At 40.9% G+C, this 15,061-nt stretch overlaps 1 protein-coding gene across 2 annotated transcripts in view; it reads left to right on the top strand.

The window, feature by feature from the left end:
• Positions 1 to 14,797, top strand: part of LOC141436291 (homeobox protein caupolican-like) — a 64,658-nt gene extending 49,861 nt beyond the window's left edge. Inside the window, exons 4-7 of one of the 2 annotated variants that reach the window (XM_074099200.1) lie at positions 4,697 to 5,013; positions 11,576 to 12,155; positions 12,293 to 12,355; positions 14,193 to 14,797. In XM_074099200.1, coding sequence (XP_073955301.1) covers positions 4,697 to 5,013; positions 11,576 to 12,155; positions 12,293 to 12,332 — 937 coding nt within the window. In that variant the 3' untranslated portion in view covers positions 12,333 to 12,355; positions 14,193 to 14,797. The remainder of the gene's footprint in view (positions 1 to 4,696; positions 5,014 to 11,575; positions 12,156 to 12,292; positions 12,356 to 14,192) is intronic. The other variant, XM_074099207.1, reaches the window with a different exon arrangement.
• The last annotated feature ends 264 nt before the right edge of the window (positions 14,798 to 15,061 follow it).

Raw genomic sequence — 15,061 nt, 5'->3', positions numbered from 1 at the left:
CGAATAAATAGGAGGCACACAAAAGGAACGAGTACGGTGAAAAGCTTACATAAGCAACAAAACTTGGCCGCGACTGTAGGCTCGCTTCAGTTAAGTACCGTTGGCTCAGCGTATTATTTGGAACAGCCTGTAATCTGCCACGCCCGCCGCGCGCCGAAATGAAAAATTACTCAGTTATTTTTAACATACTAAGAGTGGAGTACAGAAAACGTACAAAAATTAGAGAAAAGAGACGAGGGAGCACTTGTGCCGCACCATTGAGATCAAAATAAGCAGGAAATTACTCTCGAGCGGGAGAGAACTCTCTCTATGGGAATTATTTGTGTAGGAGCGATTTGGGCTGTTGCTTTTCAAATAAACCCGACAAGGAACTAACGAGTCGTGGCATTTGCGCGATATTTTAAACAATCATCTGTTCTTTATTCTCTTTTTAGTCGAGACATTTCAGGACCCTCTCTCCTAATATGTATATTAGAAAAAGACAAGACGTCGTTTTTTTATTACGTTTTAGTTATAACTGAAATATTATTAGATCGCTTTCGATGAAAGCTATACCGTATTCAACATTGTTACTCAACATACTGAAAAATGTTCGGTCAAAGCGTGTTTCATTTCATTTTGAAGCAACCGTAAGAGGTATCAATAAGTCGAAGTTATTGAAATATTTTTAAACAAATGATTCAACATTTAGTAAGTGTTTAACTTATTATGGCACCTTACTCGAATGGAATCTGCAAGTCGTTTTAAGATATTGATAGAATAATTTATTTTTGATTTATCGAAATCTTTGGTTTGAAACACATAAAGCTAATATACTAATGGATAAGTAAGAAACCTCCATAGCTGGAACTCATGGTGAGGTCCCGACAGTTTAGCACTGATTACCTGTGTTAGTGGGGTAGACAAACCTCTATATCTGGGATTAGTTCTTTCGATTTAACGGTCATAATTACCTCTATAATTGAGACAGCTAGTGTACGAGTATTTTACCTCTTTTGCTGAGACTTCATTTTAAAGGATAATTTTGCTGATTTATTTTCTTTGAATTTTATAGGTATGACCTCTGTAACTGAGATAACGTCAATTTATTACCTCTCTAACTGGGACTTTATTAAAGATAAATTTCCGTTTTGTTTACAAACGGTGCCTAAAAAACCTCCAGTGTTAGTTCGACTTTAAAAATAGATACCTATTTAATGAAAAATTCTGAACGCGAAGCAGTAAAAGCACTAGAAACTTTGCATAGCTATTATGAAATGTCAACAAACAAAATATTTGCTAAAATTTACATCCTTGAAAAATACCATATATCTGATAATTCCAAAAGACAAACTAAAATGATAGATTTTTTGATTGACGCATTTTCTATGCATTTTAGTACTGTTTATGAAAAAAAAAATTGATTATAAAAGGTTAAAGCTGTAACTCATGATAATGTTTGCAAAATACGTTATTTTATTTAATAGTTGCACCTCTATAACTGAAATAACCTCTATTCACACCTCTATTAATGGAACCCTCCGTAAATGAGACAGATATTTATTTATACCTGGATATCTGAGACACTGGGTAAGTGGAATACCTCTATAAGAGAGATAAATTTGCAGGTCCCTTAGACTTCCAGTTACTCAAGTTTTCATTCTTTTCATTATGAAAATAAGTAAAGTATGATAATATCAGTTTCTAAATTTGGTCATTTCATGACAAGACACACATCTAATACTCGTAATATTAATAGCCAATTTCACTCACCAGTTTACTCCCAATTAGCTAGTGTAGTTTAAAAACAACAACACTAAAATGAAATAAGAATTAAATCATTCAATAGTATAGGCACGTTAACTTATATTTTGGCACATTTGATTAAGATTTTAGGTAGATTACTGACTCAGCTTCCCAAAATTTTTAAAAAATGTACGATCTCTATAGTAAGATTTGTTATCGCTATATTTCTGGTTTGGTCTTGAAATATTTCGAACGATAACACCCATTATTTTAAGACCTAGATACACGTCATTGGAAATACCTAATATGTATTACGTGTACTCGGGTGTACTCGCAGCTACAATAACCATAACGCGTGATGTATTGTTTTAATAACGAATAACATTACTGTCAATAATATCTTGGCAAAACAAAAAGCTCGCTGCAAACACACGCGCCCTATAAAAGCATAAGCTCGACAAAAGATACGTACGGAAAGCGATACAACAAGAAAATAAACGCAACAATCTCGTTTCTAAAGCGCCTACTCGACTCGCTCTCGTGTAACGAATCCTAATTCTAATTCGTCCCGAGCCTCCCCTTGGGGAAGTGGGGTGTATTACTTATTTACGCGAACTCGTACATAGCTGTACGTTTTACGGGGGTGGGCACGTAGAGGCCACAATTCCCCCAAGTGGGCAGATCGTAAAACCCCGATACCGCGAATTGAAAACGCGGGAATACGTACCGATGTTTTGGTTGTAGGCTGCGCGTTCGCTCGCCCGGGCGCTCGCCTGACTTGTTCTTCTGCCCGACGCGTGTCATGTGACCGATGCCTCCGTATAGAAACTTAGTTTTACTTTATTACAATAGCTTAAGTAGGTACACCTACAAATAAATTGTGTAAACGATCTCTCAGTGTCGTACTATGTATGTCCTCGGGGAAAATTTCAGCGCAATAGAAACAAAGAAAATAACGCAAACGTTTTAGAGGCGACTGTCTTGTCACATAAATATGCGGCTCGAGTTGACTGATTGTATAAACATAATAAAAATCCCCATAACGTTCCACAACCATACTTTCTGCTTTTTTTCTAAAAAGAGATGACACAAAAAGTTAATTTAAGTGATGGATAATGAATTTCAAACCGTCACTTAAGTTTCTTTCATAGTGATTTGGAGCACAATCGAGCAGGAAACGTCACAACGTATTAATCCAGGCATTAGTCGGTGGACGAATATAAAACATTACTCAAAGCGGGACCGTCGGTTTTATGTTTTCGTCTTCAAATTAACGTTTCTACAAAGTATTTCCGCTCATGGGAGTATTAACATTCGGAGGCGAGTGCATGTGTTCACACAGGGCGGGCGCGGAGTAAGTGGACTGTCTAAATTAATTAAGGGGCTTAATGGAGCCCCGGCAGCAGCTGAAGCGCTGCGTCGCTGGCCGCGGCCCGCCGGCGCTGCAGCGCTGCGGCCGCCGCCGCCGCTTCTCAAGAGCTTATTCGTGTTCCAACTAATGCGGATCGGTTTCACAGGATTTACATGTGACGCGTCTCCGACACGAGCGTTAAGCCTTAAGTTTATCCTGTTTTTAATATTGGCGCGTTTACCGGTGGTGTCCGGCTCGCAAGATGGCGTCGCGATCGATGGCGCCCACGCCCACGCCTGCGCTGCACCGCCCTGCAGTTGCAGCCGAGCTGCATCGGACCGCCCTCTGGCGCGGAAGCGGCCGATGCCGACAAGGAAAGCTTTGAGCAGCGCTCGTGCCGTCCACGGTTACCTAATGAAAAATGTTTACCTCGGTCCTGTCCATGAAATTGAATCATCTCTTTAATGTTAAACAAGTATTTATAGAAAAACGCACCCGGTACGTTAAGGATCTTGGAGACGTCGTATTCGTAGCTCAGATAATGATTTTGAGCCTAAGTCCTGTGCATTCTTTGGCATAATAAAATTAAATAAACTAAGTACCTAGTATCGGCGTCGTCACTTGTTTCTAATAAAACACCTATATTATTAATATTTACATTAACATCTGCAGTTATTAATGCTTTGATTAATGACAAAAACGATATCGTATGAGAATAGAGAAGAAATCAGTCCCGTTCACCTTTTATTACCGATCAATAAACCGGCTCAACTAGTCTAAACAGACTATCCTGCGATAGAACAAAATGCCATCACTTTTGCAAATCACATCACGTCATGCTTCGCTCGCTAAAGCTCAGGCGAGTCCCCGGTTTTCCCGCAAAACTTTCAACTTTAAACTGCACATTCAGTGTCGAATTTCGCCTGGACCCCTCTCTGATCCCTGCTCATTTTTTAACTATTTTCACGCGCGGAACCTATTTATTGGACCCCTCAGACCGCGCCTTTGTCATGTTGGCGGGGAAAATCGAAGTCAGGTACGAATAACAGGCAACAGGGGGAAAGCGCTCCGCCACAAATACGCTTAGAATGCGGATGCAAATGGGACCGTAGGCCCTAAAAAGTGTAGCGAGCGCGCTCCGTGCCGCGATAGCTTTATTTTTGCTGCCGTTACGAGAAATCTATTGCCTCAAATAAAACGCCTATCTGTTACGAATTTAAAAGCCAGTTTATTGTTCATTGTAAACGACCCGACACATCCACCGTAACTAGAATTTAGATATGTGTTATTTAGAACTCCGCGTAATAATCTTTAGAATTTATCTACCTAACCCATCATTAACATGACGTTACACGTTGTTTATACTGACAGATAGGCCATTATCGTATGTTTTATTAATTTGTATGAAATGCTTTATTTTTTTTTTGTTTTCCTCACCTCTATTTAACGCCAAAAAGATTTTTTAAAGTAACGCAAATCAGCTTCGATTCTCAGGAAAGCGTGGATCTGTATATCTTCCCTGACTTTGTCTAGTTTTATGCGTGTATATTGCAAGGCCGGAAGCGTATTAAGTCATTAATTTCCCGTTAGGTATGTGTATAAATTTGTGTTTGTTGACAGATATGGCGCTGGCTATGATCTAGCTGCGAGACGGAAAAACGCGACAAGGGAGTCAACGGCGACGCTCAAAGCATGGCTCAACGAGCACAAGAAGAACCCGTACCCGACGAAGGGCGAGAAGATAATGCTCGCGATCATCACCAAGATGACGCTCACGCAGGTGTCCACGTGGTTCGCCAACGCGCGGCGCCGCCTCAAGAAGGAGAACAAGATGACGTGGGAGCCCAAGAATAAGACAGACGACGACGACGACAACATGCTGTCGGACGAGGAAAAAGACAAGGACGAACAGGATGACAAACTCAAACCCCACAAAGGTACACAACCAATCGCCTCGCAACATCCGAGAGTCAACTCCGACCCGGCCACGCCAATAAATCTATCAAACTCGTCGCTTTTCGAATAAAATTTGGGTGGCCTTAGACAATGAGTTCACTGCCGGATGTTGATTTATATTTAGTATAGCATAAGTACCTACCTAATATTTTGTGCGTGTTTGTGATAATATATGTGTCTGTTTCGAGTCTGCGATGCGAAATGCTTCAGTCCGTACAATTGTTGTGTTAAACTGCCGCTGCGAATTATAATGAATTATTGCCACTACTAATTTTGCGTTAGTGTGGGTAGTTCGTTCTATTCCATGTTCGAATTGCACCGGTGTTGTTAACCGTTTAAAATTGCTTTAATTTTGTCGGTGTATAAATCGTCCAGTGAATTGGCTTAGCGCTGAGGGCCGGAGGGTGAGCGCGGAGGCGAGGCGGGGCGGGCGGCTCAGGCGTGTAACTGTGCGTAACCGCTCCTCGCTCCCGGATTTCCTATTCGTAGTAAAGTGGGCGGCGCCCGGGTCCAAATTTCATATAACGTTTCTTCCGTTCGTCGGAACATCGGGGCGACGCTCGGAGGTCGCGTTCGGCTTGTACAACGATCTGCCCTACTTCGTGCTCTTGCCAAAGGATTTGTCGAGTTCGTGGATCGTTTCTTTTATGAGGATATCCCGCTGGAACGTAGGTAAGTAAGTACGGTTTCGGGGATTTATAATGTGTTCCAATTGAATACGGAGCCTTTCCCGACGGTTTTTGTCGTTGTGTTTCCGTTTACGTTACATTTTCTTTGCCCTTTATGTTTATATGCGTCGTGTCATTAATGGTATGACGCGAATAGATCCCACGCCGCGTGGCGGGCTGCTGGAGTAGTCGAGTTAGTCTCGGCTGTCAACAACATAAGTAAGTAGGCATTGTAACAATAAAGATGGTTTCGGGAGAGTGTTTTCATAGCGGCGTTAGTGTTAATGGAAGGGTGTCATGGGTCGCGCGCCCGCCGTGCGCCTAATGAACGGGCTATTGTGGACAGAAGCGCTCGATTCGTGGTTTTAATGCCGCTGCACCCACTCCCGCTAATAAAGAGGGACGTGCGATACAAAATGGGATGTTGTTGACAGAGAAAAGTTATTAGTTTTACTACTTTATTCAAATTCGAGTCAGTGTTCTGAACTCGACAAGCTTCAGCTTTTGTTCAGTGGTAACAGTCAACTCAAACTCACAATAACAAGCCAACATAGTAAATAATAGTAATAAACCAAAAATATTGAGTGTATAAATAAATCATAACAATTTAGTGGCAAACGTCAGCTCTCTTGAAAAATTTTAATCGAAAACAAAAAAAAAACATTTAAAAGACCAAATTTGAAATCCATATTACTAAAATAACTGTTGATTTTAAACTGAAGATTTATATTTTTTTATTTTTAAAGTTGTACAATTATGAGTTTTTATACATACATAAAAAAGAACTAAGCTAAGATAGCTTAACTAACTGTAACAATGAAAATTATAAATAGAATACCCCGTCTAAAAGATCTGCCTGTGGCAGGGTTCCCAAGTACCCCTTGGACCGCAAGTGATATCCGCTGGGATAAGTACGCGCCAGCTCTTGGGTCCCCAGAAGCGTCGACCAACCGGGACGACAGGGCCTTTATAAAAAACTTCATGTCGGCTGACCAGGGCCCTAAGGTCTCAACAGCAAGCGCCGCAAACTTAATAATTTAGTTTGAACTACATCGCTATAAAGCCCTACGCCGGATGCATAAATAAACAATAAATAACAGTAAAACTAACTGAACCATTCATAATAAATATTTATTTACCAGTAAATTGCCCTCTAGTGGTTCCCTGCATAGTGCAATAAATAAAGTCATGAAAATGAATTTCAAATCGTAAGATCACATATATCTATGTATTATTAGGTACATCTTCAATTTGGTAAATCCATTATTAAAAGTAAAAAAAATACGGAAACTTCTAAGTATAATACTTGCCCCCCAAAACTGATCGACAGCGCCTTTGAACCAATATCTACCGTAGATTGTCCAAATCGGTATATTAAAGACATTACGTTAAAAAAACGGTATTATAGATCCATTGTGCGTGCGTGATTAAAGACTCCCGCCGGCAGCCACGTGGCGAAGTGATGCGAGTGCTGCGAAGTGTTTAAAGTGCTTAGAAGTGTCCCGTGTCAAAATAGCCGTCATAATGTCACTTTTTAAACCATTTTAACAGTTATTATTATTACATTATATTATTACAGTTAAGTAACAATCAAATATTTGTAGTACCACATGAATGTATTCTTAATTAATGAAAATAATAAAATAAAACAAGTTTTAGCATAAGACCATAATAATCATGAGACAACTCTTACATGTACCTAATGTGGAGATTTGTCTCACTTATCCTATGCTGTGAGGAGTCATTGCAGTTTTGCGTAAAAAAAAAACCGATTCAGGGATACAAAGTAGGACCACAACTGTGTTTAAAGAATTAAAAATCACAACAGGCTTTAAAAGTTAACTAATAACGATAATCCAAAAGTCCAAAACTAAGTAATAAACATAGAGATAGCCGCATGTTAATGGGCGTTTTCAAAAAAAGTGTACCCTTTCTTTTTTTTGAAATTTTGGATTAAATCTGGTTTTTCCTACTCAGAATTAAGAGCACAATCGATTCCGATCATTTTAAAAAATGTCCCCATTTTTTCATACAAAATTTTATGATTGATTTTATGAGTGTATGAAAAAAACGTCACAAAACTGAAATTTTTTTGGGGGAACATTTTTTTAAACTATTGTGCTTTTAATTCTGAGTAGAAAAAAACATATTTTTTCCAAAATAAAAAATAAAAGAATGGGTACTTACACTTTTTTTTAAAACGCCCTAATACGGAACTCTACAACACGCGTGGCACACACGATACTTGGTAGGTTTTTTGATAACAGCAAATCAGCCATATAATTATTTAACAAACAAATTACCTACCACAATTTATTGAGATGGGTATGAATTATTTTTAGGTAATTTGATTTAACGTAACTCTGTCAATACCATAGTAACGAGTTATCGTTTTTAGGGTTCTGTATCCGAAAGGTCCAAACGGAGCCTAATTGCTGGCACACAGGTAAAACAAAGTCTTCAAATTTTTACAGTAGTTAAAAGCAACTTGTTGACCCAAAGGCATTAGGTTCCTATACCTGAATAGTAAAAAAATATTTTTGAGATGTTTTATCTAAATATCCTTTTGAGTGGAATATTGTTATTTAGACTTTGCTGCGTAAATAAACACTTTGTTTTTGTTTTAAAAAATATTGCCACCAAAACCAGCTTTTTTGAGCCAAATTTTCTTTGGAAAAAATAACTTCCCATTGACCTATGAACTTGAAATTAGTGATAATTTACACTATTTTTTACTAACAAATACCAACATAAATATATAATAAAAATCAGTTCGAAATATCAGTTTTTTCTTAGGAACTGTAGTTTTTTTTTGAAGTCGATTAAAAATGACCCCACATTTCGTACATTCTACCTACTTCAATAGGCATAATACTCGTATTTCGGCATACCTTAAAAATTTCTAGGAAACCTTCGTTTTTTTAAGTAAAAATTATTGTTTCCCACTAATCTATAAAATGTAGGCTCTAAATACTACGTATGTTAGATGGGTGATTTCAAACAGCTGTCAGCTTTAAGCTCTAACAAATAAAGAATTTTAGATGCATTAAATAAAAAGAAAACAGCATTTCAAGTATTACTCAATACTTTAATATAAATAATCCCTTAGTTGAGTGAATCACTATCACTCGACCATATTTCCACCCCTTGGCGCCCTCGAGGCGGCTAATGTGTTTTAAGTAACTGCATTAGTATCAGTGCAAAAACAAGTGATTATATATTGACACCCCTATATGCAACGACCGTATAATTAGATATACATTTTCCTTGGAGTATCAATTCGGCTACAAAAATGAATGTAGTAAGTAATAGGTAACGCGGATTTCTTAGCACATGGAATTTGACTGAAGAAGATTAGAAAGACCAGGACAATAGAATTATAAGTGTCGAAAAAATGCTAATTAGTCCATTAGTTAGTTTATCGGTTCGGACTCGTATTTAATCTTTTATCAGTTAAACAAAAAACGTTCATAGTTAAAGTTTCGCGTAAGGTAACACCATTGCAACACTGTTTACCACGGCGTGATATCACGGACCCCCACTCCTGAGCTTTCCTTCTTTGTCGTCTTTTCGTTATTTGATTGGCAAAAGAAAAAATATGTGATCAATAGTTTTACCAATATCTGACATATTAAATAAAATATTTGTTTTGCCCCGGAAACTATCTAATTATTTTTGCGCTTAAAATAGGTATCTTGAAAATAAAACGTAGGTAATTGTCAGATTAATTTAAGATATTATGTTCAGTCGTTTTACCATCCAAAGTTGAAAATCGCCCGGATGTCAGTTAACGGCATTTTAGTTATACTACGGCAGTATGAGGGAACACAAATTAAAAACAATAAACATTCTTGTCATACGAGACGCAAGACATGTATAAACCGGCGAGTAAACACCCAAACCCCACAGGATATTACACAAAAACAGAAACTTTTATACCGCTTAGCCAAATCCCGGGCCGCAACTACAACCGAGCAAATAAACCATAACGTTTCTCACTCAACATGCATACCCATTCTTTTACCAAAATGTCAATGTTCGCGACGTGTAATATATCATTTTAAGTCACGGCAAACAAAGCCAATATAAAAGCTTTCACACGCGAACCCTAGAGCGTCGTCGGCAAACAAACATCCAGAACTATCCCGCGCTAAGCCACTCATGAATAAAACCTTCGGACCCCACCAATAAATGTTAATTTTTGTCGTAAGCACACGCATCGCAAACAAAATATTAATCCGTCGCGCGTTAATGGAAAGCGAGTACAGAAGTAATACAAACAAGTGGGCATCGCGAGATGTAATAAATTGCAGTGACCTCAGTTGCAAAGTGCAGTGCGGAGGGTGAGAGGGCCGCCCCTCGCCGCGACGCGTTTTTATTACGTCTCACTCGCCCCGCGGCGGTGGCTAAAGGGAAACGCCACTCGACGTTACAACGGCGAGTTTCCACCGCGCGCCCGCCCGCGGCGTGTCGCTCGCAGTTAGATAAATCTATTTTGCATATCTGGGAATAGCGTTCAACGCGCACTGCGTTCGATTAATATTTATGACGGATAACCTGAACCGGGAACCGCATGAGGCTAATTGATAATGTATCGTTGCGTTTAATGCCTGCCTATAACTACCGCGAACTAGATGCATAGGTAATGAACTGGGACGGTGAGGATTCCGATGCTCGAACATTTCATAAACAAAACACTATTCAACACCGCAGTTGTGTTTTCAGAACAGTCGTTTTGCCTAAAAACTGCGGTGTAGCTTTTTAACTTAACGCTCTTTTATAATAAAATAAGAAAATTAAAAACAATTAACAGACGATAATCATAACAGCCCCCTCAACAATTTGCTAACTAACGCCTACTCAAAATAACATTGAACATATTGCTAAAATAAAACACGATGAAATCGTCCAATTTCGCTTATCTCCGGTCGTTGCGGGCCTTTATTAGATTAATACAATGAAAATTTAAACAATTTGCCGGATAAATATCTTCGCGCAGAGTATCAGTGGCGTCCCTATTTATCCCTACTGAAGGGCAACGCGGATAACCCCTCTTAAAAGCTAGGAGCAGTCAGCATTAAATGGAATGAAGAGAATGGAGTCGCGCGGTCGCGCCGCGCCCTCGCGGCCTCTGAATTTCATTAGCCCGGCCGGCCCAAACCCACTTTACAACGGAAAATGGCATTATGATAATACTTAGAACCTTATAAAACTCTGTTGAATAAACATTTCTGTGTAATCGTACAATAACTTCGTTCTTTTACAATAAAAATAAAATGCAATTCCAGTCTGAAAATAAAAATATGTCTTTGACGGCAAATAAAACTGATGTTACTGACGTTATAAAGCTAAACTGATTTGCATGAACAACTTGGATTCCTTCCCAAATAAATGAGGGTGTTGGTGAAAAATCAAAGGAAGAAAGAGAACAATGTTGACCATTAATTGTGTTCCAGCAACACGGGGCAGCGCCGCGAGCTGCCGGGAAATGTGAAATAAATGCTCCGCTTAAATACGAAACGACGGGCGGCGCGCCCCGCGGCCCTCGCTCGCGCCCCAAAGTGGTATTTTCACTTCGCTAATCGGATAACCACTTAACGAATGGGTCACTGCACGCCAAACGTATTTTCACACGACTTTTCTGGAGGGAGCAGGGGCCGGTCTTACGAGCTAAAACTTACGTCCCGGGTGTAACGGTCACGTCGCCACTCCGATTCACATCGCATCGATTTTATACGGGATATAAACATTTTAAGCTCCTTTTATTGTCGTAGCATTAGTAATGGTATGGGCTATTGCGACTAATCTGATTGCAATAATGCGCGGTGCGTTCGGATCGAATGTGAAACATGACGGATGTTGTTTTTTTTTACAGATGAAGAGAGGAAGGGCGACGAGCTGCTGCAGGGGATGCATCATCAGCTGCTAGGATACGGAATCAAGGAGGAGGCGAAAAGAGGGTCGGACTGCGGCGTGCCTATTCCAGCGTCGAAACCAAAGATATGGTCTCTGGCGGATACGGCAGCGTGCAAGACGCCGCCGCCGGCCGCCGCGCCGTGGCCACAGCACGGGTACGGCGCGGGCGGGGAGCGCGCGGTGGACGGCAGCGCCAACGGGTTCGCGCTGCCGGCCACGGCGGGCGCTAGCCCCGCGCCCGGCGCCTACGGCCGCTACGGCGGCTTCCCCGCACAGTACGGCGCGCAACACCCGTGCGTCCACCCCGCCGCCTTCCCCGACGTGCAGACCGACACGCCGCCGCAGACGCCGCCCAACATGAAGGTGCCGTCCGTCGCCAACCCGCTGGGCAGCGGCGGCGGCGCTGGTTACTGCTTTCCGCGACACCAGCAATCCCCGCAGCGCGACCCCTACCACAACACGCACCACCCCGCCAACCATCAGCCCAACCAGCCCCATCACAACGAAGCCTCCGCTGCGTTCAAACCTTTCTATAAAAGGTGAATACTCTATTTTACTAATCGCTTACTACACACACACGATGAACACTCGTATCGGTACACTAGTAGGCGAATTAAGTCCTTTGAGATCTTGACTACCTACACCACGTGAAAAGAGTGAATGTTTCCTATTCCAGCTCTCTACAACACCCCAACGGTTTCGTGTCGGCCGTCTGAGAGCGGACCGCGCAACACTAGCGGTGAGTTACAGATTGATTCAAATAGACAAGCGCGCGGCGTGCGGGGAGATGTAGATGAGGTACGCCCCCGTAAATGGATGATCGCGGCGGAGATATCGCGAAAGCCATAAACAGAGCTGTGGTTTTAGCAGCGGAGAGTTGCGCCGGGGTGTCATGTCGGTAATTGAAAACAATGGAGTGGAGCCGAGGCGGAAGGGCGACGCGGCACGAGGGCGGCGAGATTGCAATCTTGCGTCATTTGTCAGTGTCGCCAAGACGCACTGTACGTACCTACTCCTACGCACGCCGCTGACCTGCCTAAATTAGCTGCTATTTGAACTCATAACGTGACTGATTAGATTTATTCTCCTCGAGATTTTAATCACGCTCGGTCAAGAATAAAAATTCATGACACGACGTTAAGCTGTGATTAATGTCGAGAAAATGCTTCATAGAAAATGTGGCTTACAGCCTTATGGGTAGGTAATGCTTGTAAAACATTGATCAAAGCAGTTATATACTCGTGTCAGCATAGAGATATCAGTCCGCTAGCTCGCGGTGGTACCGTGTGAAGATGAATTCGCGGACGGACGACGTCGCATTTTTCTAAGAGTCGTCGAAGGTTTTCTAAGAAGCGCGAGCGGCATGCGCGCGTCGTTACAATAAATCGCGACCGCGACGCTGCCGCACAGGACGGCTTCGCGAGGAATTCTGTTTTAGCCAAACGCTCACAAATTCACTTCTATAACCTTTTGTATTATTTTGGTTTTCACGCCTTTTTGTATCCTCGAATTCCATGATGCGAAAATAACTCCTTATCGCGGCATTCTTTTAAAGCTGCCCCAAAAAGAACAGACTGAAACCGGGTGTCCTTTTTCTTTCGGCTTAAATAACCTACCTTTTAGTTTAAGATTATTGGTTGTTACTCTGATTTAGCTACCGAGGAGAGATATTAAGTCCCGACCATAACAATAATAATGCAAACCATGCTTATTTATTACAATAAGAAGTTGACCGATCGAGCCCGACCACCAATCCAACGAAAATATTTAGTTATGATTACCACATAAAACAATGAGAGGTTCTTAGTTTTCTTGAACCATGTGAACGGACAACGCTTAAACCAACAAATATATTGTCAGAATCGGCATGCATTATTCATAGCTTGGTAGGAAGTAAATCATCCATGCGGCTTTAATCCACGACACACCCAGCTCTAATTCCATTCACTACATCTAATTTAAATAAAACAGCATCAGAATTGTTCGGTCTAAGACAAAAAACGTTAATGTAATAGGTACAATGAGTATTGTTTATGGCGGGAGCACTGCCGCGCGCCGCGTGCGTGGGCGCAGGCGCTCAATGGATCCTCTTCATTCACAACACTACCTTCGCATTAAAGCCGCTTTACTTTTTTTTTAACCTCCAATCTTACCCCTTATCTCTTGAACCTCACTCGCGTCCTCTCTGTTTCATTCAGTCCCAGGTCGCTCGGACAACCCGTTTGACTTCTTTTTTCATTGACGCCGTACAAACCTTAGATGACCGCAGCCGAGGTCGAATTTTTATTTCTTTCACATTTCGGTTTTCCGGTCCGGGCGATTCGTTAATAAATTCTCAGATAATGAGACTGAACGTTTCGTCACCTCATCTCGATTGCTTTAGATTTTTTTCTTTTTCGGTTGATATGTGTGAACGCGGCGGCGGGCGCGGCGACGTCGCGATAGAATCGGAACGGCTATCGGAACCTTTTTTTTGTTAATTTAAATACCGCTATTCTTTTAAGGAACGTTTTTTTAAGTATAGTGGCTTGGACGGGATGTGCTTATTAATTTGTGTTTCCTGTTGGTTGTTGCAGGTAAAGCGAGTGACGAGGGCTGCGCCGGCGACGCCGCGGCGGCCAGGGCTCGCGACGCAGTGGACTAGGCAGCACTTAGGCTCAATATACGAATGATGATCGTCGACACGTTGTATTGTAACCAATCCGTTTGGCACGTTCGTTCATTTGTATCTAAATTTAATAGTGTACCTACTTTGGATTCCTAAATGCACAGAATTGTATCTTATGATCATTTTTGTTAATTGTGGTACTTAAGTTATGATCGAAGTTTGTCGACTTTTGTCCTACTTTGTACTTAAACGAATCACTGTACGAAATCAATATTGCTCAGTATTTTTATAGATTTAAGAGTATTATGGAGGTAATGTCTAAATTATTTATATTAGATGCCGGGCGGCGGGCCGGCCATCGGTTTTATACACATGCTGTGACGGGTGGGTCCACAGGAGCTGGTACTTATATTTAACTAAGTTCTTCCAACTTTATTTTGTGTAAGTGTAATTTCAAAGCAATAAGTTATTGATTAGTTCAGGTGCCAGACAGTACTTTTGCTAGTTCATAAGATAGAGTACTCTCAGTACGTAGGCAGTAAGAGAAGCATAGTTTGGTTTCGTACCCCTTAACGTATACTATTGTTTATTTTTGTTAAAAAAGAACTATATAGATAATCGATAAATAATCATCGGTTTGGTTATTGTTGTTGCCCTTGTACATAAAATGTTTTGTAGATTTTCTATTTTTAGTTTCTCTAAAAGTGTACAAAGTAATTAATATGGTTTCGCCAGATGCGTTGCATTGGCACATCGGGATGATCTTTATAAATATTGTTTAAAAGTATTATTAGTATACCTTGTAAATATTCAGGATTACAATTTGTTTTTAATAAT

The sequence above is a fragment of the Choristoneura fumiferana genome, chromosome Z (assembly GCF_025370935.1).
Source record: "Choristoneura fumiferana chromosome Z, NRCan_CFum_1, whole genome shotgun sequence".
NCBI classification, from domain to species: Eukaryota; Metazoa; Arthropoda; class Insecta; order Lepidoptera; family Tortricidae; genus Choristoneura; species Choristoneura fumiferana.
The sequence above is the reverse complement of the archived record's forward strand: the minus strand, read 5'-3'. Positions and strand labels throughout refer to the sequence as shown.